At 36.2% G+C, this 26,423-nt stretch overlaps 1 protein-coding gene across 3 annotated transcripts in view; it reads right to left on the bottom strand.

Moving 5' to 3' along the window:
- Positions 1–26,423, bottom strand: part of LOC146004063 (uncharacterized) — a 55,125-nt gene that overhangs the window by 18,593 nt on the left and 10,109 nt on the right. Inside the window, exons 1-9 of one of the 3 annotated variants that reach the window (XM_083142699.1) lie at positions 26,142–26,237; positions 22,709–22,825; positions 19,999–20,138; positions 10,004–10,217; positions 9,156–9,287; positions 7,767–7,944; positions 6,388–6,590; positions 4,869–5,111; positions 2,009–2,466 (exon numbers count right to left, since the gene is read on the bottom strand). In XM_083142699.1, coding sequence (XP_082998825.1) covers positions 2,009–2,466; positions 4,869–5,111; positions 6,388–6,590; positions 7,767–7,944; positions 9,156–9,287; positions 10,004–10,217; positions 19,999–20,138; positions 22,709–22,825; positions 26,142–26,207 — 1,751 coding nt within the window. In that variant the 5' untranslated portion in view covers positions 26,208–26,237. Of the gene's footprint in view, positions 1–2,008; positions 2,467–4,868; positions 5,112–6,387; positions 6,591–7,766; positions 7,945–9,155; positions 9,288–10,003; positions 10,218–19,998; positions 20,139–22,708; positions 22,826–25,219; positions 25,328–26,141; positions 26,238–26,423 lie in introns of those variants that run through there. The other 2 variants (XM_083142682.1, XM_083142691.1) reach the window with 2 other exon arrangements.

The raw sequence follows: 26,423 nt of genomic DNA, 5'->3' as shown, positions 1-26,423 counted from the left end.
TAACCTTTCATTTACCATAGACCTCCTGTAAGTATCTTTTTGTTGCTGTTGTGAACTACAAGAAATTAACTAAATACAGTGAAACCCTATTTTACGTTCCCACATTATACATTCATCCAGTCAGGCCCAGGCAAAAGGCCATGTTAAATAATAGGACGTTCACCTCGATCTTACGTTCGCTCTAACTCCCACTTCCCACTTTATACGTTTTCCGAGCCATGACGAGGTCTTAAAATTTGGCAGAAACCTATTCTGTTGACTATGAGACGTCTCCCTCCTTTTTCTTGCTTTTGCAGCCATTTCATTCACCACGCAACCTTGAACTTCCAGATGTTAGGCTTTCGTGTGAGCGGAGGGAGCGAAGTGGCATGGCCAGTGGAAGGTGGAGGCAGGGTGCAACTTGCATTTCTCACACCTTCCTTAATGGACAGGAAGGGAAAACTGCACTTCTTGCATTCTCGGTAAAGATAGAATGGGCCAATTCTTCTGCCTCAGGATGACAAGAAGCACACTGTTGCCAAACCGATTCTCGCTAAATGGTGCCTTCCTCAGAATTCAGAAGTTCGCCCTCCCCTCCTCCAAGTGGAAAATTGACAACAGGATTCGATCAGCATTCTCTTCTTTGCTCACACAGATTTACAGAATAGTTGACGGGAACAAAAAAGAAAAGTGGGGAGGGGACTTGTTTGTGAAAACATTTTCTTCTTGTTTGCAGCGTTAATAAGAAGGGTTTGCCAACCTCCGCTATCTGATACTGAATAAGAACTGCACTAAATCTTGAATGGGAAGTCGTTTAGATTGCTAAGGAAATACAATTGGATCTAGTCTTTATTTCACTGTAACTTATTTTTAATCTAAAGTTTTTTCGCAAATGCTATGTCATTTGGTCTAAGATAGAAGCTGAAAATGCATTTAGCTAAAGTGATTATTTTTTTCTATGGGCAGATGAGCGATATTTTACTCGCTGAAAAATATTATTGTCAAATCAATTGTTTGGGGGGGGGGGGGAGGAAAAGTTCGGACACATGTATTATTCTACATGGGGCAGAGAAAGTTTTCTTTTATACAGATTATGTGACTCGCGTGTTGTACATTGACGGAGTCAGGAAAAACAAGTGTATAAACAAGGGGTGTGGCAATATTCTCTGGGAGCAGTCAAATTTAGTGTATATCTAAATACCATTAAAATGCTTATTTGGGCCAAAAGAGAATATATTTATTTACTTTTTCTCATTCGCTGGGGAGCCATGGTTGCCTAGTTAGTACGGCATCCGGCTGCTGCACTGGAAACCTGGGTTTGATTCCTGGGGTGGGTAATCTAAGCTGCCTCATAAAGTGGCTCTGGAGCTTGCCTAGCCTCAAATAAATGGGTACCTTGGGCAAACCCTGGGGGGGTAAAGGCTACCCAAGCATGGTGCTGATCACATCACCTCCAAATTGGCAGAGATCGAAGAATAGAGGGTATAGGTGGCCAGAGCATGGTGCTGATCACATCATGTCCCACACACCCCTATATATGAAATATATACAGAAATTTGAAAAGGACTTTGTCTCAATGATCTGCAAATGTGGATTTTGTAATCCAATAAAAAAATATTTAAAATACTAACATGTTTTTAGCTTGAGCAGGCTGTCAACATATCTAAAATTGTAATATTTATTCTAGCCTAATCTGATCCTCTGTATGATCCTCTTGGTGAGGAGGTCCAGAGACCACTGCCAGAGTGCACTTTACTGCTCTGAACGAAAGCTCTGTTCCTTTAATGATTTTAAATTTTATAACTTCTATTACATTTTATATCTAATGATATTTATAATATATAAATGTTTTTTTACAGCATTATTCTGTTTAATATTCACAATAACAGAACTGGTTAAACATTACCACTAGAAATTGTCCTAAGAAAACTATTGATGAGCATATTGGATTCAATAAATTTTGAGCTTTGTCTGCATCACTACACAACACAAAAACAGAGCACACTCAAGATATATAATTTGTCCTTACCTTACAGACCGGAAACCAAAGATATGGGGTGGAAAACCAAAGAACGGTGGAACATCATAATATGGCAGGAATTCTGAGTGTGAAGGAACATAACCAAGCCCTCTGTTTTTAACAACTTCTGGAAGTGTATTGTACAAGTCTTGATTGTACCCATCAAGCCCAGGGGGCATGTAAGGAATAGGCAAAGGAGCGTTCCCTCCATACATGTGCGGAGGTAAAGTTGAGCGAGGATCCTGGGACAAAAATCCATTGTCTAGGCCATCTGGTGCGACTCCAAAAGGAGGAGCAGAGTACGACGGGTTGGAATTCCCCATACCCATGTTGGAACGAGACTCGTGAGAAACTGGAAGAGACCTTCCTTCGTTCTGGAAGTTCCCGAGCATTTGGTCAATACCAGCGTTCCCCAACCTCATTTGGTGATTTGAAGGGTCTCCACTACCCATGGCACCTGAGAAAGACTGGAAAGGAAAGTCCATGTTACATAATATAACCGATGCATCAACTGGTTGTTTTACAATAAAATCAGTTAGAATGAATATCGATGTTCTCTATTTTCTGTATGGTACGCACAAATAACTGAAATGATCCATGTAAAGTTGATAAAAAAAATGCAGTTTGACTAGAGTTGGAACCAGAAACACTGCTAGTGTGGCCAGTGTTCTCACCAATAGTGTACCATCAACTTCACTGTAAAGTTCTACTTCTTAGATGATGCATGTGTATTAAGTTATGTATATGACGACAATACCATTATTATATTTTTATCAATGATGTTTTGTCTTGAACATATGAGGCTCAGTCAATACATAACGAGGCAGAGGATATTGCCCAGTACTTACGTAACGAACCTCAGAAGTATTGTCCGTCACTGTTTAGGCATTTATCCCATTGTGACACCAGTCGCAAAATGGCATGCTATAGAACTCCTTTGGCTGCTGTTGCAACCAATTGCACACGCACTCCTTGACGTCAATGTCCGATTGAAACTGTTGTCCCCGCAGTGCGTTTTTGAACTCACTGAAGATGTGGAAGTCACACGGGACAGATTTGGACTATAGGGGGGGGCTCAGGACTTCCAACTTGAATTTTTTCAGACATTTGTTTGTTGCGTTGGCTGTGTGTGGTCTGTCTTGATGAACTTCTTCACCTGTGCAACATGCTGGTCTGTGACACGCTTCGGTGCTCCACTTCACGTGTCGTCCTTCACAAAAGCGTTTATCCCACTCCTACCTGGGACATACAGTGCCCTCATATATCCTTTCCATTCGTCGATGGATTTCACGACCCACTACACCTTCCGCTGTCAAGAAGCGCACAACACCCACTGCTCCTCTTTGGATGCCTCCACTATGCATCGCAGTCAAACATGGATTGACTGTACACGGCCACTGCTCGGATAGCAACCTTTGGGCATACCTTGCCAGACACGTAATGCCATCTAGCGGGAAAACGAGCATGAATCACTTTCGTCACACCTGCACCTCCATTTCAGGCCTGTCGACCCATTTTTAACTGCCATAGTTTTGGTGTAATATCCTCTGCCTCGTTATTTATTGATGAGCCTAATATTTTAACTAGAAATTTTAAGCAAAAACATTCTAATTCTTAAATAAAACTTGGTGTCACTTATGCTGCAAAACATGGATATTAAAGAAGAAAATTGCACAGATCTTAACTTTTGAAGGAAAACTTTACTGAAAACATTTCAACCAATGAAGTTTAGTAAAAAAACATGCATGCACATATTATATACGAGGCAAAGTCACTAACAAACTATTATTATTCATACCCTTTTTACAATATAAGCAATACTAAATTAGTATAAAATTGAACTTACTTATGTGAGTGAGTATGAAGATTTGAAAACAACCTTTCAGGGTACAACTGCCCCCTTCATCAGGTTCATATTTTCTCTAGGTACTAATCATAATGCCGCATCACTAAGTGTTAAAAAAGGATTAGGTTAGAGGTTTGGTTAAGAAACACTTGAATCCCTGACAACATTCCAGTCTAAAAACCAATGAAAAATCCAGTTTTAAAAAGTTCCCCATTTTCCATGAGACCTCCTAGAACTTGTCCTAAGAGGTCTCATGAGAAATGAGGAACTTTTTAAAACCAGATTTTTAACTGGTTGTATTTAGACAGGAATGATGTCAGGAATTCAAGGTCTAATGGGAAATGGGGAACTTTTTAAAACCGGATTTTTAACTGGTTGCTTTTAGACAGGAATGTTGTCAGGGATTCAAGTGTTTCTTAACCAAACCTCTAACCTAATCCTTTTTTAACACTTAGTGACGCGACATTATGTTTAGTGCCTAGAGGAAATATGAACCTGATGAAGGGGGCAGTTGTACCCTGAAAGGTTGTTTTCAAATCTTCATACTCACTCACGTAAGTAAATTCAATTTTATACTAATTTAGTTTTGCTTATATTATATAGTGAGTAACATGTACAATATGCAAATATGTTACCCTTTTTACAAGGTAACTTACAGAAATGTGTGTCTTATTTTTTAAATAATCTCCATGCTTCACAAACACACTTGGTCCACCTGTCCACAAGGTTGCTGATGCCCTCTAGACCAACTTTTCTTATTTAATGTTTAAAATACATCTGCATCCACAAAGGAAATTAATGATTTTGAGTGAATGAACACGAACTCCAGCAAAGAAAAAGTCCCAAATTTTAATGAACCAAAGAATCGAAGCAGCAATAATATAATACAAACAAAAATATGGGCAACAAAGGCCACTCATAGTCAAGCATCCCTTAAGAAACATGCCAAAGAAATCACCGCAAAAAAGCAGGGAGAGGAAATCTAGAGATACAAACATTACATAAAATGTGTTACACTCTTACCTGAGTGGATCCCTTATTCTGAAGATTTTTAGGAAACCCTGCAGCAGTGAATACTGGATTAGGCTGGTGGTTCATTCCATCCTTAGTACTTGAAATAATACTTTGCATGTTTACTTTCCCAAGTTTCGAATTTAATTGCGCATCTATACCATTTAGACCATCCCTTCCTCTCTGAGGTAATTCTGATTTTTGAACATTTACATTACTGGCCAAATGCAGAAGATTTACTGGAAATGGACATGGCTAAAAAAAAAAAAAAAAGATACAGTTTAATTGGTATCAATTGATAATAGCATACAGGTTAAATTACAGATACATTTAAAAATTAAATGTTTCTATGGTCCGATGTCTATTTGGTACTGCAGCTGCCAGACATACTGGAGGCTCGGCCTGATTCTCAGGAAACATGGTCTCAGGTGAGATATCCTAAATTTCAGAAATCAATCCATGTACAGTAAATAAGTTTTCTTCTATGATATCTTATCAATCACCACTTGAAAATTGTAACAATTCAAAGTTGTTCAGGATATATTTATAAATTTTAACACATGTTTTCATTGGAACTATCCCATAGCAAATAACCACACAGTTTCCATTTAAAATGTTAATTTTTTATGAGACAATCGTTTCATCACAAAACTCATATCTCCCCACAATTTTCTACGCCAATGGCATTTTTGCGGACCTCATGCAATTTCAGAATTTCGGAGAAGTACCGGCAGTTAAATTCAAACCCACATTTTCTGATACTGATTAGCCCTAATGTCTGACTGTACTTCACCAGGTCTGGATTTCTGATGTTTGAAAAGGAGTTGGTTTTTGAAAATTGTCTTTATTGCACATCTAAAAACAACTATGGTTGTTGTCCTTCAAATCAGTTCCAGGTTTGGTTTAAAAAAAAAAAAGGAGGGGATGTCAATTTCTCATCCTATCACACTGATCCCACTATGGCTGGAAGGTTGAAATTTGCATGACATATCATATAGTGTTACAACACAAAGCAATCTGTCCCGGAAAGAATGATGTGGATTGTTACGATTTCTGGTGATGAAACATTGATTAGGTTAGAAGAAATCAGGGAGAGGCACTTACTCTACTATTTATTTTTGTGAGGTAATATATATTTTCACCAATTCTCATATCTTAAAAACTAATGAAGAAGCTCTTTAAGCTGTAAATGAAATCCCATCTACAAGCTATGTTGCTCCTGTGACAATACTAGGGCAATGAAGGCAGGAGCATATCGATCGATTATTATTAAAAAACTAAATGTGTGGTGCCCTACATCCACACACCCTACATACTTCAAAGGTGCAATAAATAGCAGAGAGCCTTAACTCGATTTGCAGATATAACACTTATCAATACTAATAACTAATAATGAGAATGCAATGAAGAACCAGAGAGGATCATTCGTCTCCTCGATAAATGAAACTAACCAGGGGCCTGTGATGAGATTTTGCTGGTAAGTCTTGGACCAGATTAGTTCACTAACTTTAGAGTAAAGCACACAACTTACCTTCAAAACATTCTTTTTTGGTTGTGGTGGCATTGTCCGTGGTGGAGTTATTCTTTCTGGCGGTGGTGGTGGCTGATTATTCTGAATCATGTAATTAGTTATTCCATTGTGTCCCTCAGAATTTAATGCACCTTTGAACATCTGCATGTAGTTATAAAGCTGTTGATCATTTGGCAGTCCTTGGCCTCCATACATAAGGGAAGCTGAAAATAAAATAAAGCCGTTTAAAACTTATTGCCGATATCATAATATTTTACAGAGCAGAAAAAAAAAACTGTCTGATTATGACAACAATTTTAGATATTTTTCGACCCAAATTGATGCAAGATCCTATTACTTTTAAAGAAAATAATAAAAAGAATTACTTAAAGTGAATGGTAATAATAATCAAGGATATGTTAGTAAATTAGTTTAAAAATAAACCTCATCTCTGAATTGTATACCTTAGTGCCAGAAAAAATAAGAAACATACGTTGAGTAGATGGAAACATTCATCAAATTCTACACTGAATTAATTATTGGAAACATTCTGAAACAAAATTATTCAACTTAATTCCTAAAATCTATACTCAATGTATCTCAATGGGGAAAAAATAATGTAGAGTTTGGATTTGAACCTGAGACTCTTAATTCCTAGGGGGAAAAAAGAGAGCTCTCATGAGAGTACTTTACCAAATGCTCTACAACATCACTGGTAGTACAAGTCTTGAAACAGATTGACGACTGTGCAAAGTACCACTTTTCTATGTCATTTTCGCTGCAAATTGTGAGAATTATTAATTTTCGCTCATTGCACAGTACTTTGCAATGTATTGCTATATTTATTTTGCATAAACTATTTGTCATTATGTCCCTGTGTGTTCAAAGTTGACAGATTTCCTCCAGCTGGACCACTAGCAAGTGCAGTGTTTCCAACCTCACAACAGTTTCTCTGATTCCAATTTTAACATGAACAATCGCAAGGATTCTCTAAAATTATTCGTCACACTTAGGTTTTCCATTTTGTTCTATATTAATATGTTGGGTGAATATAGTTTCCGATTTCATGTAAATCTTTTACCACTGTTTCTAGTCTAGTAAAAGGACCTGTAGTAAAGTTGGCTAATCTCTGCTGGTGCTCAAGAGCTATGTTGCCATGTTAACGATTTCTGAACTTAGAAATATTTCAGTGCAGTCAGGTAACAAACTGAGAAGTGTACACTAAGACTACTCCATCTACTGTGAAAATGTGCAGACAACCAAATTTCATTTTACACATCAGTTCCACAATTATGTATTGAAACAAATTGTAGACATAACCTATGAACTGCACATTTTCGAAGAACAGTTTTTCATGTATAAAGACAAAAAAAAGGCATTTCTATTATACTCGACGTTACCTGTGTCCAAGTTGGGAATGGATTGCAGATTGTTGTCAACTGAACCAGAACTGGAACTTGGTCCCTGTCCTGATGTGGAGGAATACAAAGATAGAGGGGAAAGAAAGCCTGTGTCTGCTGTCATGCCTTTTGCACTTGAGTTGTATGTCTGGCTTACGAGATTTGTTGGCATCGAAGCCTGAAATTAATAAATTTAGTCTATTATTCACATTTTCGTGGAGGTCACTTTGTTTTACAGTAACACTAAACTTATACAATGAACACAAATAGAATAAGATTGCAATTTATGTTCTCCACAGAGCTGTAGAAAAAAGAAAACTATGGATAAGGCGATACAATTCTGAATATCCACCAAGACATTTCAAATTGTAAAAATGGGAAAATTATGTTCAAAAGCACTATTTTTTTCTATTGACATTCACATGGTGCTTGATTTCTAGGCTCGTAACTTAATATTATTTTCATGCTTTATTAATGAGAAGAGAATTATTCTGCAAAGATCGCAAAATCAACCAGTTTGAATATTTTCATGGCACAGAATTGTACAACTAAAACGGTTCTCTCCCAAAGAAATATTTATATAGGGTTTGAGCAATTAATTGGTATAGATCCACCACCATATCTGAAAGGCTGGCATGGAAGCAGTGGTGCTGGTGTTGCTAGTTAAAAGTCATGGGAAAGCATGCAGTTTGCTTATTTTCCGAGGTGAGTTCACCAGGCCATGACACCCAATAAGTCTGATTTTCATGAAACTTTGTGCACTTGGTGCTACAATATAGCTGTTAACCAATGTAAAATTTCTCTTCTCGAGGGTCAAAGTTATACAAAACTGCTTGGAAATTTAATATCAAGTGCACAGATAGGTTTGAAAATCACACCTACAGTCAATGCTGAGATATAATCAGCAATAACTGTGGCTGTAAAACCATTAACATACAATGAATGAGTTGTGAATCCATGCGGTAGATATACCAACACCATGAAAAAAAAGATACCAGTAAATCTGTATCTCTGATTGTTCGGATAACTGATTAGTTGATTATTTAGCAGTATGGTAGAAATAACAAAGGATAGGCAGAGAATATGTAAAATGGATATAAAAAGATAGTTCAGATGGAATTTTAAAATCAAGGTATCTGAAGAATTTGGTTGAGGTGGATTATTCTTTGTATTTAAAAAAAATGGATTTGAAATCAGGATATTTGTAGACTAGATTATGTGACCATTGTAAATTTTACATTCCAGTTCCTATGAGCCAACCTTCATACAATAATCCAAGAAACAATTTCACAAATGAGAGGACACCTGAAGTTTAAATCTAGCACCTTTCTGAAAATATTCATTAAACAGACTAATGGAACGACTGAAAGAAGGCATAGAAATGATTACCTGTAAATGTTCCGGAAAGGTATCACCTTGCAATGGATGGTTTTGACCATAATCCATTGATGGTAAATTAAGTATATCGATTTCATGGTGTTCTACTGGTCCTATTCCAAGGCAAGAAAAGTCCTGGCATAACTACATTCAAAGAAAAACAATAGATTCATTAGCATGCATTTTCTAATTTCAAATATACACTGCACATTGTAATTTGGTGCGCATAAAATACTTCAAAAGATTCAAAACATATACATTATGTTAATTCGACAAAATTACAAGCTTTCAAGAGCTAATGTCAATTGCATCTTCAGGTCCTGGAAGTTTGGTAGCATGTACAGAACTTATATGGTTCTCCATATTATATAATATTCTCCAAAGAGAATTTTATCATTAACTAATAAGAAGCTTCAAGACATATTTTACATTTCTCTCTCCCCAGCAAATATATTTTTGCCAGTAATGCTGAAATTTGCTTACTCAATAAACAGCAGGCTTAAATATAAGTAAATACTATAACAATCAATATCAGAAGCAATAGTCACCCAGAATATAGGTCGAAAAAATGAAAATTCAATCTGAGATGCAAGAGTGAAAAAAATGGACCAAATATCATAGTGTAATGAAGGAATTTCACCTAGGTAAATATGTTAAAAAAAAAGGAAAAGTCACATTGATTGCAAGACTGGGGAATTGTCTTCATTGGAAGCAGTCTAAAAACTACAAGATCAGTAAACTGTACTAAAATTCACAAAAAAATTACACTAATTAATTTTCTCCATTGCAATTTATACATAAAATAAAAACACAAAAAAACCTGCTATTTTCTTGTGCAAAATGAACAAAATAAAACTTACAAAGTCTTTGCCCATTGATGCAGGCTGCGTTACATAATCTGCAAATTTGGTTCCATTTAATATATCTGTTTTGTTCCCACAGGAAGCATTTGGTCTCAGACATTGTCCACTGTTATTGCTGCTGGTGATATGTTCAGACCACCGGTTTCCCAAAAAATTATTTCCATCACATAGAGAAAATATATCTGTATCCCCTGCTCCTCCCACAGGATATCTGTAAAGGATATATACAATAACAGCTTCATGTGCATAGCACCAGGGTGCATAGTTTAAAATATATATATATATATATATATATATATATATATATATATATATATATATATATATATATAAGAGCTTCGTACTGTACTTTACTCAAAACAGCATAAAATTTTATTTTTAACTTTATTGGTTGACATGAAATTAGTAAAATAACATTTATATCTTTAAATTAAATAAAAGCAGCACGAAAAACCAAATGGGAGTAAAGAAAGAAAGAAAAAAATTCTAGCATCACACACATTATCTTTATTATCAACTGAAGACTTGAAACATCTTCTAGAACCAACAATAAGAGTTAGAAACACAACTTTTAGAATTAAGTGAAAACTAATCAATTATAATATTTATTCTTAATAATGTTAACACAAGGCATAAACTATACTTTATTTAAATATGAACATCTTAAGTCCCTGCTTTGCTTAAGCCTCACAGAAAAAAGCTCATTTTGCATCAACATTAATTTTTCAGACAACGCAAATGTGGTCTTCACTTGTGTCAATGATGATAACTTTCTTGTTCCAAATATGACTCAACTGGGACTTGAACTTAGGACTGACTGACAGTGCTTAACTTGAGATCCTACAGAGCTTAGCCTTGATTGTGCTTTTCACTTCTCATGATGTCTTGATTTGAATACCTTCTACGAGGGGTATAAAAAAGTTTGCACAATCACAGTAAGTTAGAAACTACAGAGGAAATGTGTATTGAACATTGGTGCTTCTAGCTTAAGCTCACATTTTCTTCTCTCTTTTGGAGGTTTGCTTCTGTACTTTCACTTACAGGTGAATACAGACAGGTGTCATGATTGACAAAATTGAAGCATAAAGTTGAATGTAATAAGTTTTTGCATCTCCAGCAAAGTTTTTGCAGCCAAGCAAATTCCCGATGAGATGAAAGCAGTGTACAGGGAGCATTTCCAAACTGGTCAGACAGTAATCTCCAATGTCCTAAGGACATGGAAACTTTCCCTCACAAATGTTGTCACTGTGATGGAGAAAGTTGAGATGATACTGGGAAACAGGAGGATCACGATTCAAAGTGTGATGGTCGACATCGGTGTTAGTTATGGGTACCTCTGGAAAACCATTTACAAGGGTCATTCAATATATAACCGGAAATATGTTGTAACAAATATTTATTACAAGCACCAAAAGAACTACAGTACTATGTTTCAACATAGTTCCCCCTAGTTCAATGCACCTACACCAGCACTTGATAAAAGCACAGATTCCACAGGCAAAAAAATATATTTTGGAGCCGTGCGTAACCACTCACGCACCACTGACTGGACTTAGTAGTCATTCTGGAACCTCAATTCGCTTAGTGCATCTTTCAGTGGGCCAAAGGTATGGAATCGGAAGGTGCGAGATTGGGTGAATATGGAGGGTGGGGTAAACACCCAAACTTTCGGTCCTCAATGGTAAGACAATGTGACATTGCCAGTGTGTGGTCTCGCATTGTCATGGAGCAAAAGCACAACAGAACACGTCAACTCTGTAGAATGTCCAGTTTCAGTTTTTCACGCAAAGATTGAGAGTAGGTGGTACTGTTTACATTATGACCTCTGGCCATGTAATGTTCAAGAATTGGCACCTTGGAGTCCCAAAACAAAGTTAACATGACCTTTCCGGCACTCCATTGAGCACGCACCTTCTTTGGTCTGGGAGACTAAGGATGTTGCCATTCCATTGTTGTCCTCTTTATGTTCTAGTTCATAGAAATGAACCAAACTTTCATCTCCAGTGACAATACAATGAAGAAATGCCTCACCGCCAGCTTCATAATGGCACAAAAGCTGCCTGCACACATCAACACGTCTCTCCACTTCCTGTGTCAAACGTTTCGGAACCCACCTCGCACACACTTTCCTGACCTCAGTATGTCATGACTGATATGGTGGGCTGATCCTACACTTGTTTCCATCTGGGAAGCAATTTCACTGACATTAATACGACTGTTCTCCCATATAAAGTCCTCCACTTGAGCAATGTTGCTTTTCGTGACAGAGCAAACTGGATGCATGGAGAAACTTCAACACTGGTTATGCCTTGTTTGAACTTCTCAGCCCACTCGTACACTTGTGATTCACTCATACAGTCACCGTACTGAACTGTCATGTGGCGATGAATTTCTATCAGATTCACGCCTTCACTCAACAAAAATCTCACGACACTTCACTGCTCCAGTTAGGAGCACTCCTGTAAGGGAGACGCCATCTTGTGTAACTGTTTCCCAGCATCCTATGCACGAGGCAGGCATACCAGCCCCAGATATGAATAGCTTGCAGATGCCTTCACAAAAACATAACAATCACAGTCGTATTTTACATTTTTTATACTACTTTTCTCGTTATTTATTGAATGCACCTTATATCAAAAGCTTTCCCCAAGTGTCCCAGGATTGCTAATCTCTTTCCAGAAAAGAACTAAAGAGGAAGCAGTATTAGATGTTATGTCGCTATGAACTGAATGAAGGGGATCTTTCCAACTGGCTGGACACAATGGACTAAAGCCGAGTCTACCTTTATGACCCAGAAACAAGATAGATTGGCAAGCAGTGGGAACAGCTCCTCACCACCCATAAATGGCAAGAGTTCAAAGATCTGCTGATAAGTTGGTGATAACTGTTTCCGGGACTGTAAAGGAGTCATACTGACCTGACTAACTGCCTGCCACTGGGTAAAAAAATAAGTAGTGACAATTACTGTGATCTAGCTTGGTTACGTGAGGAATTGAAGGTAAAATAGCAAGAAATGCTAACGAAAGGCATGCTGCTGTTAGCAGTCCATTCACACAGTGTTATCATTTTTGAAAGCAGCTCAATTGGGATTCAAACTCTTGCTCCACCCTCCATATTCCTCAGACCTGGTACCCAGTGACTACTACCGCCAGGGATGGCTTCATTTCTAAGATAGAAAATTGGTTTCGAAGTGCCACGTTTGCCAGTGTGAACAGCTTATGCAAAGTGAAAGACCACTGCAGAAATGTGTCACTAAGCATTGCAACTATGTGAAGGACTTATTGCACCATGGTGTCTTTGTTGTCCTAAGTTATTTCCTTCCACATCACTGAACTTTTTGATACCTCTTAATGTGTGCACTTGAAATGATAACCCACATGCCACTATGATGTGCAGTTACTTTAATGATGAAAAGATAAGCAACAACAGTAGCGTACGCAAGGGGGGGTTACGGGGTTTAAACTCCACCTCCCTTGAGCTTGTGAAATACAGTGTGTCAGAGAAAAATATACCAATAAAGAATTTAAATAACTCAACAATCGTTAACGATAGAAATGTCAAATAACGTTTATTTGGAAGAGGGAAGAAAGGAATTTTTTTCCCACCAGAAGGGAAAAAATCGTAACATAATTACGTGCATGCGCAGCTTTGTTCGTGAGTAGTCTGTACAATGGCGCTGTTTACTGTTTGTCAGAAAGTTGAGTGCTGCTTTTGGTTTGCAGAATTGAAGTCTCCTGTAACGGTACAAAGAAGATTCCGGCAACAATATGGACAGGAAGCACGAGAACATCATTTCATTGTTAAATGGCATAAACAATTGCTGGAAACAGGGTCTTTGTTGAGGAAGAAGGGTAGTGGTCGGAAGCGTGTGAGCGAGGATAAAGTGGTTGCAGTTCAGGAAGCTTTCCAGAGAAGCCCGCGTAAATCTGTGAGACGTGCTAGTTCTCAACTTCAAATTCCACGTTCTACTGTGCATTGGCCGCGGTGGCTCAGTCGGTAACGCGTCTGACTACCATGCTAAAGGTCCCGGGTTCGATCCCCGGCCGGTTCAAATCCGGGAACTTTTCTAACGATGGAAGCGGCCCCGGCGCCCACCCAGCGTCGAATAACATGGGTACCTGGGGGAAACCCTGGGGGGTAAAGGCGGTCAGGGGCGTGATGCTGATCACATCACCCCCACTTACGACCGGATCAAGAAAGTGTAGGGCGTTACCCCCACACCCCCTATACGCCTTCATGGCGTGGTGCTAAGCACAGGGGAGCACTTTACCTTTTTTTACTGTGCATAAAAGGTTAAGGCTTAGATCCTACAAGTTACAGCTTGTTCAGAAACTAAAGTGCAGTGATAAACCCACTAGGTTTCATTATGCTAGTGAAGTGCTATCACGCATTGATGATGACAATGAATTCCTGACACGCGTAACATTTGCAGATGAAGCTACCTTCCACATTTCCGGAAAAGTGCATAGGCATAACTGTAGAATATGGGGTGAGCAGAATCCCCATGCAGTTGTTGAACATGAACGCGACAGCCCTAAGTTGAATGTGTGGTGCGGTTTGACACGAGATTCCATAATTGGGCCCTTTTTCTTTGAGGAAGCTACAGTTACAGGTGCAAGTTACCTGCAAATGTAACAGTATGCTGTACCTCTTATACCTTCTTCTTCTTATAAGGCGCTACAGCTCTTTATGGGCTTTGGCCTGCTCAATTACATCCTTCCATTCTTCTCTACTCAACACACATTTCTTCCAGTTCTGTGTCTTCAATTTTCTTATGTCATTTCTGACATCGTCTATCCATCTGGTTTTGGGCCTTCCTTGTGATCTTGTAGCAATAGGTCTCCAATTGTAAATTTGTTTCACAATTCTTTCTTCGGGCATTCTTTCAATATGACCCAACCAGCTCAATCTTTGTGTTTTGATAAATCTTCTTATATTCTTACTCTTTATTAATGTTTCAAGCTCTTAGTTTCTTTCTTTCTTTCTTTCAAATATCATTAGTTTTCGAATTATATCTTCTTTCAGCACCCAGGTTTCACAGCCATATGTAACCACAGGTCTTATTATGGATTTATACAGCTTTAATTTTATTTTTCTGGAAACTAGTTTGGATTGGAATATCCTCTTATTCGCATAAAATGCTCTGTTTCCAGCTGCAATCCTTTCTTTAATTTCTTCTTCGATTTCATTGTTTCCATTTACTATTGACCCGAGATATTTAAATGACTGTACCTGCTCTATATGCATTGTATCTATATCCTCTTTTTGTTGTTGGATTTTTCTTCTTGTACATCTCATATACTTTGTCTTTTTTTCGTTCACTATGAGTCCATATTTCATTGCCTGTTGCTTTAGTTTCACTAGTGAGTCCACCATTGATTGCTTAGTTCTTGTAGCAATTACTATATCGTCTGCATATGCACAGATCTGTCTTAATCTTGTTGAAATGTTTCCTCTGATTTCCAACTTCTGAATTATTTCATCCATGACTATGCTAAATAAAGTTGCTGATAATGGGTCTCCTTGTTTTACTCCTCTATTTATTGCAAATTTCTGACTAAAATCATTGTTTCCTTTTACTACTGCTGTAGTGTTTTGTAATGTCAACTTTATTAATCTTATTAGTTTGTTTGGGACATTAATTTTCTTTAGACATGTAGGAATTATATTTCTATTTACTGAGTCAAATGCTTGCATAAAATCGATAAATATGTTATGCAATGCAATATTATATTCATAACATTTTTCATATATTTGTCGCAGTATGAATATATTATCAACTGTAGATCTATTTGGTCTAAATCCCATTTGATATTCACCCAATTTGTTTTCTGTAATTTCAGAGATTCTATTTTGTAGAAGAATTGCAAAGATTTTGTATGCGACATTCAAAAGCGTAATTGGTCTGTAGTTATTACACTGCAACCTGTCTCCTTTTTTAAAGATTGGGCAAATGATACCATGTAGCCATTCTTGTGGCATTTCCTCTTTATTCCATATGTTGAGTATCAAATTATAAATTTTATTCCTTATCATATATCCTCCGTGTCTTATCAGTTCTGCTGTGATATTATCTGAACCAGGTGACTTATTCATTTTTAAGGATTTTATTTACCTCCTCATATGTTGGTATTGGAATTTCAGTATCATTTTCCAATTTTTCTGGTATTTCATCTTCATACGGTACGTGTTCCCAATTTAATAATTCCTGAAAGTACTCTTTCCAACGAAGTAATACTTTTTCTTTCTCAGATATTATTTCTCCAGATGCATCTTTACATAATGTAGTTGCATGAGTGTAGTTCCCTACATGAGATGTCAAAGCCTTAAAAAAAATTCTTGAATCCTTTCTTCTATGGTATTCCTCAATCTCTTTGATTCTATCATTTATCCATTCTTTTTTCTTCTTTCTGCATACATTGTTGGCAATTCTCCTTTTATTCTCATATTCTTCACAATTTGCCCTTGTGTGTCTCTGTAAACATCTTTGTCGTGCAGCATTTTTCTGATTTATTACCATTTTACATTCATTATCCCACCATTCATTCCTTGGTTTACCATCTTGCTTTTGTATTACTTCAGTTGCTGTTTTCAGAATAGCTTCTTTGAGTTGTTTCCAATCTTCATTTATATCTTGGGTATCAATAATGTTTTCCAAATTTTGACTCCTTTTTTTCTTATATTGTTTCAGAATTTCTTTACTATGCATATTGCTTTTATTCCATTTTATCTGTTGTCTTGGAATACTTTTTCGTACAGGTATTAATTTCTGTTTGATTACTGCCTTGACCAAAAAATGATCCGAATCACAATTCAGACCCCTCATTGTTTTTACATCCTGCACCATTTCCTTTTTATGTTCGTTTACTAAAATATGGTCAATTTGGTTGGTAGTTTTCCCATCTGGGGACACCCAGGTACCTTTATGTATCTTTTTATGTTCATACTGTGTACTCATTACAGTCATATTATTTGCAATAGCATAGTTACATACTAATTCTCCATTATTATTGGTTATCTCATGCAATGTATGTTTACCTGTTACTTCTTTAAATGCATCCTCTTTTCCTATTTTTGCATTTAAATCTCCCAACAGGACTATCAGGTCATGTCTCGGGGTTTTATCTTGCACTACTTGCAGTTCTTCATAAAACTTATCTTTAATGTCATCATCTTTCTCTTCTGTTGGAGCATACACGTTTATAAATGTCACATTACAGAACCTTCCCTTCACTCTAAGTTTAGATATTCTTTCACTACACGGTTCAAATCCTAGTACATGTTTTACCATTTCTCTCTCTACTAGGAATCCAGTTCCATGCTGACCCGTAGTTTCTTTACAACTATAATATACAGAGTATTTATCTTTCTTGATTTCTCCTTGTTCTTTCCATCTTACTTCCTGTAATGAGACTATCTGCAACTTTGTTGCTAAGACTTGGTCAGCTATTTCTTGCATTTTTCCAGGTTTTAGCATAGTCATGATATTCCATGTTCCTACACAGATTATATCTTTCTTATTCCTTTTCATATGCCTAGGTCGTTTTCCATTAATCCATCCGGCTTTCTGTAATTGAGCTTTTTACCTCATGGGTACATGTTTCAGCAGGATGCCCCCCCCCACACATTATGCCAGTTGTGTTACTAACTTCCTTAATAACAATTTTGCTGGTAATTGGATTGGGAGGGGTGGACCCATTAAATGGCCACCACGGTCACCAGGCTTGCCTCCTTTGGACTTTTTCCTTTGGGGTTATGTGAAGACTATGGTTTACCAAACACCTGTGCAAGACCTCAATGATCTCCGTGAAAGAATTATCGATGCATGTGGCTCCGTCACTCATCAAATGTTGAAGAACACTTGGATGGAGGTTGAGTACCGCCTTGATGTTTGTCGCGCCACCAAAGGAGCACACATTGAGATCTACTAAGGTGAATTATTTTCCTTTTTCTTTGGTTTAAAAAAATTCTATGATTTTCTCTTCCAAATAAACGTTATTTGACATTTCTGTCGTTAACGATTGTAGAGTTATTTAAATTCTTTATTGGTATATTTTTTCTTGGACACACTGTATTATAAAAAATGCTGAGGAAAAAATTTAAATGGCCAATTTACCACAGTCAAAGATCTGGGACAATTTACTACTACTACTAATAATAATTTTAATAATTTGAATTATTATTTCCATGTAGCATGGAGAAAAGCACAACATTCCAAACACACTCATATTTCAGAGTGAATGCCTTGAAAATTAACACGAATTCTTGAAAATAAAATATGAAGGCAACTATGATTTAAAAGATGAAAAAGTTGTCTTGTATCTCAGTTGCAACAATGTTCAATACACAGGCGTACGCAGGATTTTTTTTTGGGATGGGCTGGAACAATAAATGTGGATAGCACATGGCTTCATTTTGGAGGGCAGGATGCGTAATATAATGTTTCGTATTTTTGGAACTTTTCGCAGTCTATTAAAATTGTATTCAGACAAAAATGATAATCGGGACTCACTTTAAAAGGTGTTTCGCATTTACACATTTTGGTTTTTTAAAGTTCTTAACGGATTTTTATTTGAAAATTGATTTTCTCAAAATTTCGGTAGGGGCTATAACCCCATCAACCACGCCTCTACGTACGCCAGTGTTCAATGAACATGTATTTTTTTTTTGAGTGAACAATAAGAATTAACTAAAGACAGTTTTAAAATGTTCTAAATGTGTTAATGTTAAAAGTTTCTAAACAGTCTTTAAAATGTCTCACCTTGTTGACTAGACAATTATTCAAACGACAATAAGCTTAAATATTGTAAAATGTTTTGTTGGTAAGAACAGGGAGACAATCCAGATGTGAATTATCGGGGACATTTATGCGGGGAAGAAACCGGAAAAAATCCAACCAATTCCGGGAATCTAACCCGGATCTCCCACGTGGTTGTCAGACTCTCTACCGACCAGACCACCACAGCTCATTGGATGACTTCCATACTTTGATTATTTCAATTTATTTTAATATACTTTGTTGTTTTTATGGATTTTCTTCACACTTAAAATGTCTCAGCTCATTGACCAGACAATCATTTCGTGACCAAGAAACAAAAAAAAAAAATGCTCCCAGAATTTGATAAAAATTGAATGACTAAAAAGTAATTTTGCTCTATTGCTTTAATAAACACTATATTCATGTAGATCTCTACTACTTGATAGTAGTAGTGGTATTAGTAGTAATTCAGTTAATTAATTAATTATAAGTATTATTAATTAATTATGAGTATTATTATTTAATTAAAGTATGTATAATAAAACAATGGTAATGTGAATTTGGAGAAAGTTTTAGAAATAACCCCCTTGATAAAAAAAAAAAAAAAAAAAAAACCTTAATAAAATCCTGCATACGCTACTGACCAACAATGATATTTTTGGTGTCTTCTTGCTTCGAAGCCAAAACTTTTGAAAACCATTAGTGTTTGGAAGTTACAACACAGTTACTGTTGCAAATAACTAAATTAGTAGTTACTTTTTGTAGGTTTCAACAGCAATAAGGGCTACTTTTAATTTTGTTTCCTCTATATTTTCAATCAAAACATTTTTTTATAAGTTAATGAAAGATGGTGTTCCATGAAGATCATCATTATCAAAGAAAAGAACAGTTTACTTGTAGTTCATAAATGCAACACATTCTACACATTACAGATAATTCAGGATAAAGTACTTACTTTTTGAGCAAAGTTACTGTTATTCAGTTACTTTTAAAGAGTAAGTTTCCAAAGATTTATGAACATACATGAACCTTTGTAATAACGTAGTATAATATTTCAGAAATCCAAACACAAACAAATTTCTCACATGTGGTTGTTATGCTGCTTCTTCACATAAACAATAACAAAGGACACTGATTGTCTGTCACTATTATTTTTGAAGGTTTGGAGTTGTTGGATTTAGCATTCTCAACAGATTCTTAGGACATCTAAAACATCCTTTAACACAGTACTCACCTTGTCAAATCTTCAAAATCACCACTGGCACCAGTAAAATCATCGTCAAGAATTTTTGAAACTAAATCGTCAACTAATGTACCAGTATTGTTTGCTGGCATAAATCCATCTTGTCCCATAAAGTCACAATCACGACCACCCTTAAATTAAGAAAAGAAAAATAATTATGACACACACAAAAGCTAATTATTTTACTGGCAAACATACATGAGTACTAAAATAAAAATAAAAACTTAATTCTTCATTAGAAATGCTGGTATATAACTTTCTCTCACTATAAAATAGGGTTTTTAATAACATTGCTGTGTATTTCCACCAGTGGCTTGTTATCAATCAAATGCATTTAGATCACTTACTCTCGAAACCAGCCTAGAAATTGCCATATTATGCATTAACAATAAACAAAGTGGAAGTGACAAACAAAAGTGATGTACCGAAACAATTTTATTTCAAGTAAGTGGCACTATCTTGGATAAAACAAGATATCACTTCTGAAAAATATGTCACTTTACGCCATCATGGGGTGGTCACCAAAAGTAGGTACTAGGTTCAAATCCTGAGTAAAGCATGTTTGTCCAATCATCCACCTCTTCATTTATCCTTATTGCGATGGTAAATTCAAGAGATAGGAAAAGAGATTTATACAATGAACATACGCACCACATGGAGTTCTTATTGTTTGTTGAATAGTAGTATGACATCTACCACTTATAATTCTTTCACTACATATGCCTTAACTACACTGTATTAGAAAAAAAATATATCCACAACAGTCAATTTATGCAACTCGTGGGAGGCCTCCAACCTACTCCCAAGCACAGAAAACAAATGAAGACTGTCCTACATCACATGTTAAGTTCTTGAATGCATGTTTGAAAACTAAGGATGTATGTATATGTGCATGCAAAACCTCATGTATAAATTACTTACGTCAAATTTAGAAGATTTCGCACTTCCGCATTGCACAATTTAATGGTTCAATCCTATTAATTTCGAAAATCCACTTTCCGCTTCAAATGCCGTACCCTTTTGTGAATGACAGTGGATCTTCGAAATTAATAGGATTGAACCATTAAATTGTGCAATGCGGAAGTGCAAAATCTTCTAAATTTCACGTAAGTAATTTTAAACCGCGTTTACCGCAACCATAATGAACTCATGTATAAAGATCAAACAGGAGCATCACATCACAACTATGGCACGGCTATCCTTTCGTCACTTTGGTGAAGCTATCAAGGAAACATGGGAAAAAGAGGAAGGCACTTGGTGTTGGACAAATGATCTTGGGGTAGTTCCTAAATAAATATTCATAGAGAAAATCTTGCCCACAACATGGTAAAATATGAAGAGTACAGCAACAGACCTAATATGGCCACACTGTCTCTCAGATATATGTGTTTTCAAGTTTTGCAGTATGTCGTGTTACTGTTTTTGGATTTTTGTTAAAACTCCATTTTACACACAGATAGGCTAATTAGAATGTGAGATCTTAACCACGATATGCCTCCATCGAGTATCAAACACAGGATCACTCAAGTATAAGATAATGACATTACCACTGTGTCATCACAGAAGTTTGACTTTGGTTGCAACAGTTTCCAAAAATTCTTGGAATTTGCAATGCTTCACACACCATCCATGCACACTCAAATTTTCACATATGCAAATAATCTCATGGGATTGATCACTCGCAATCCTGTGCTGATATTTGCAACAGAAACTTGCATGGCAGAGGTTTGTGGGTTCTAAATCCTATCAAAAACTAAAGTTTTCTTGCTTGAAAGAAATACGTGTAAACTTTGCCACTGTCAACATATGGGATGAGAAAATATTCTGGCCACAAACAAGTGATCACCGTGTGCATCATACAAACGCACACATATACGTATCGTATATGCAGCAAAGTTTGCACAATAGAAACTTTTTTGTATAAATCATCATATAACACACAAAGAAAACAAAAAAACAACAACATAAAAAAACAAGAGATGAGTGACATAAAAAAAGCTTTTATATTCTGTTCCACTACCACCACTCAACACCCAGTTTCTCTGACCATTTGAGTGAAAAATGGGTAATTATGTGGTATCGCCCGAACACATCTCACTCGTTTATTTCCTTAATTCTAGCATTGATACTTACCTATTCTGCATTACGGAAGATTCTTTAAGGTGAAGTTATGCCTTCTTCCATAAAATCGTGTCAACTTTTCATATTAGGAGTCATTATTTGTGTTTTGTTGATTTGCAGTGCGCAAGCAGTGTTTCAAACCTTAATGACCGAAAATTACGTACCATTATGATTTTTTTTACATGTTTCCATGATTCTTGCATGATTAGCTCCACAAACTATGTACGATAAGGTTAGGTTAGGTTAGGCAAACAGTTAAAATTTGTGACAAGGGTTTATGACAAACAGCCACTACGTGACAAACAGATGGTTTTAGATTTCAGGAAACAAAAAGCATGTTTGACACCACTGACATAGGGTTACAACATCGAACACAGGCAAATAGCAAGGAAATGGCAGCAATCTCCTCTGCGTGTTGGAAATATTTCTCAGGAAAGAGAAAGGAATTCCAGTCAACATCAGAGAAATTGATTAAAGAAAGCAGTTCCTTCTGTAAAAATGAAGAAATCCGTTCAGGCGATACTACATATTTACCGAAAAATGTAAAAAAAGAGACAGCCAGTATTTGAAGTGTGCTCACCTGAGAAAACTCTGGCAGTGAAGATTTGTTCACATCCTGGTAAGACCAGGGTGGGTAGCCAGATAATAAATCCTTCTCCATGATTGCACCTCTCTGTGTCTGAACATCCTGTTCACACTAAAATTTGAAACAAGTGTACATTAAAACATATCAAGTGTAAATTGTATCTGTTGAAGAGGTTGGTTAAAATTACCTTACATTGCTAACCTATTTTCATATTCAATCTTCTATAAAAATCGCAATGAACAACTGAAGCTTTACTGCAATGCTTATTTTAAAAGAAATCTTATATCTTCCTTCGAGATGGGAATTCCATATTTAAATCCCATTTCCTCCATATGCTTACATTTACAAGTAATATTTAGTTTCTAAAAAAAATCACCAGTGTTTCAATGAAGAGTGAATGTAGGTTTAGAAAAATCGTGTATTATCATACTAGCCTATAGTGGGGGGCCAGTCCATATATGCACCAGCAAACGTAACAGCAGTTTTTTTTGCAGGTGCCACAGCAGATATGCAAATACATTTTGTTGCATAACTTAATTTTCTTTTCTTACACTTCTTGAGAAGGTGATACCAAATATTTTCCTCCAAGAAGACACATTCTCTGAGGAAAAAAAAAAGAAAAAGATCCCAGCAGGGAACGACTTGAGATGACCAGACCCTTCTCCGATTTTCTTCATATTTTGCATAATCACTAATTGAGGCCTCCTAATCACAAATCTGAAGTTTAAATTTGTCGGAAACGTATAGAAATTGCAAAATAAGCTAAAATAAGGAGTTAGTTTTCGGAATGGAAACAGTCGATTTTCGTGACATTTTTTTCCCCCCAGCAAATATATATATTCCTGATACTACCACGACACCAAATTTTAACTATGTTTGCCTAACCTACCCACGCACCAATGGTTTGCAATTATTTGCAATTTCTAGATCCTGATACTACCACGACACGAAATTTTAACTGTTTGCTTAACCTAACCGAAACTAACCTAACTACGTGCCAATGGTTCGTGAGGCTAGCGTCAATAGTTCGCAATTTCTAGCCGTTTCCAACAAATTTTAACTTCCGATCCGTGATTAGGGGACCTCAATTAGTGACTATGTCAAACATGAAGAAAACCGGAGTGGGTCCGGTCATCTCAAGTCATACCTGATTGTAAATATCTTTAGCGATTCTGATGGCATCTCAGTACTGTAGTTTTCTTTTAAGTTGTGAAAAATTCACAAAGCTTAATTCTTGGAAGACAACTCCACACATGGCCTAGCACAGTGGTTCCTACCTGTTGTCCACAAGTAGATTTCCTGTATTAAGACATGTAGTTAGTAGAAATATGATCTAACAACTGACCATATTTCGTCAAACTTTGCTTCACATCCTTGCAGGTTGTCTTAATACTGAAGAGTTTTCAAACTCCAATTGAACTTCAACTAGTGTGTTAAAATTAGAAATGACATCCACATTCAAAAACTCCCATCATTAGTTCACACTAATTTCCAAACTTAAAAATACTGTCTTCTATTTTTATGTTCACTAATAGCCATAACCTTTAATTTTTCTTCTATTTTTCATGTTATTCTATACTCTCTTATACTTTTTAATATGCTCAGCACTTGTACATTTTGGGGGAGGGGACCCACATACATTCGAGGGTATGTGTTCATACCTTTGTACTCAAAATTATACATGTAAGTTTATTTAATACTCTTTATACTTTTTAATATGCTTAAGTATGTGTTAATTCCTTTGTACTCAAAATTATACATGTAATTGACCTATCTCATATCATAGTCCTATTTGTACTCATATGATCAAGTAGATGGAAATAAATCTTATCTTAATACATGCTGCAAAAATCACCCAGCACATGGATGTTGGGTCTGTAAATTTTTATCAATATTCGCTTGAATGTCCTATTTTATTTCATACTTCTGATGTTTAATGGCAAGTAATCTGAAATTTCATTTTTTTTCTAAACATACTTCTTGTGATAATCAATTCACTGACAAGAACAGAGGCTCTTACAGTGTCTTAATATGCTTTCAATAACTCCAGACCTTCTCTCATCCAACAAATGCATAGTATTTTATTTGTAAAATATGCTGTTCTCTCATATACTGCACATTCCTGTTCAAAGAGTGACAATGTATTAAGTGTGCTACTTTATCTGAACTGGAGTGTGCATATTTACTGCAAGTTACATTTTAAAAGGGGCCATTATATGAAATAAATTAGTTTCACAAAACTAGCATGGGCAACTGCAACATCAAAGCACATTTAACCAGATTCAGATTAGATTTTATATCTCAGCAATACTCTCACTTCTCACAAAATTAATAATCATTATCCAACAAGAGGGCAGTGAACCCTATGTCTAGTTCCACTGTTGTTAAAAAAAATTTGCTGAATCAGATAAACACTAATTATATAGATCACACAAGTGTATTTTTTTAAAATTCGGAGATTATGGAAATCACTAACGTGCAAAGATAACGGAATTCCGAACTTACCACTGAGCTAACAGGTCTGGGATCTCCACAATTAAGTTTCAATTTAATATTCTCTTTGGAAATGTTATTCAAATGATTAACTGTTTTCAGCATTTTTGTAGCGTTAATATAGGAAATCCATAAATATCACTGCCCACTGAACGATACTCATGTGTCGCCTTGACGGATATTTAAAAAATTCGGGTTGCTCCTGTTCTACTGTACGAACATGATTAAGGTCATCCGTATTTGAAATTACGATCCACTACATATGGCTTGGGCGGTGCCGTTGTTGTAACAGTTTCAGTAGTTTCATCCAGCAATGAATTAAATTAGTCAAAAGTTCACATTGAATAACGAGAGGCTATCATTTCGACGAAATGAAATGTCGCTGTGTCGTGTGTACTCCAAATATAACGTCAAATCTCACGCAACCCCTCAGGGTGAATTCTCCACATTCCACGTCGTGTCATCAAAATACACTCTTCACTTCTACGCTATATCCACATTAATTATACGATTGTTAACTACCTAAAATCAATTTTACCATAATCGCTTTCTTCATGTTTTTATTTTCAGCAAAACTCCCAGCCCATGTAAATGACGCAGGCCTAAATTCGGTTCTTCAGAGGCCAATGCCCAACTTAAGAATATGTAATGAGTTTGTGGTCGAGGTAGTTCACATTGATACTCACCAGACATAATACTTCAAAAAGAGACTACGGACATCGGAATGACAATACTATAATTTCACAATACACTGTTTCAACAATTATCTAATTCACACACTATATTTTGTCATTTTCATGCGTAAGGCCTACGTTATACACAAATCTTCATAAAAAGAAATCTGTCTACCCATTCGGCGCATTGCACGTCATTACACGTATTATGTTTATATCCATGCACATAAGAATATAATAGTGACAATATAGACATTTACCCTTCGAAATGATATTTTACTGGTTTCCAGTATATTATCTACACCGCAGAAATCGGACAACGCCATTTAAACTTCACCTGCATACTTCATGTTGATTTCTGGAGTGCAGACTGAACTAGGCTGTTCAATTTCCTCCCTTTACAAGAACATTATAATATTTAACTGACAGTAAAATATATACTACTTCTTCCTTTAAAATATATGTATATTTATATTAAATGTTAGTGAACATCATGTTCTTCCTTATATATTAATTAAATGTTATTACGATTGCAATCCACC

Source organism: Lepisma saccharinum, chromosome 1 (assembly GCF_977018435.1).
Source record: "Lepisma saccharinum chromosome 1, izLepSacc3.1, whole genome shotgun sequence".
In the NCBI taxonomy this organism is placed as follows: domain Eukaryota; kingdom Metazoa; phylum Arthropoda; class Insecta; order Zygentoma; family Lepismatidae; genus Lepisma; species Lepisma saccharinum.
This window is presented reverse-complemented; position numbering and strand designations above follow the sequence as displayed.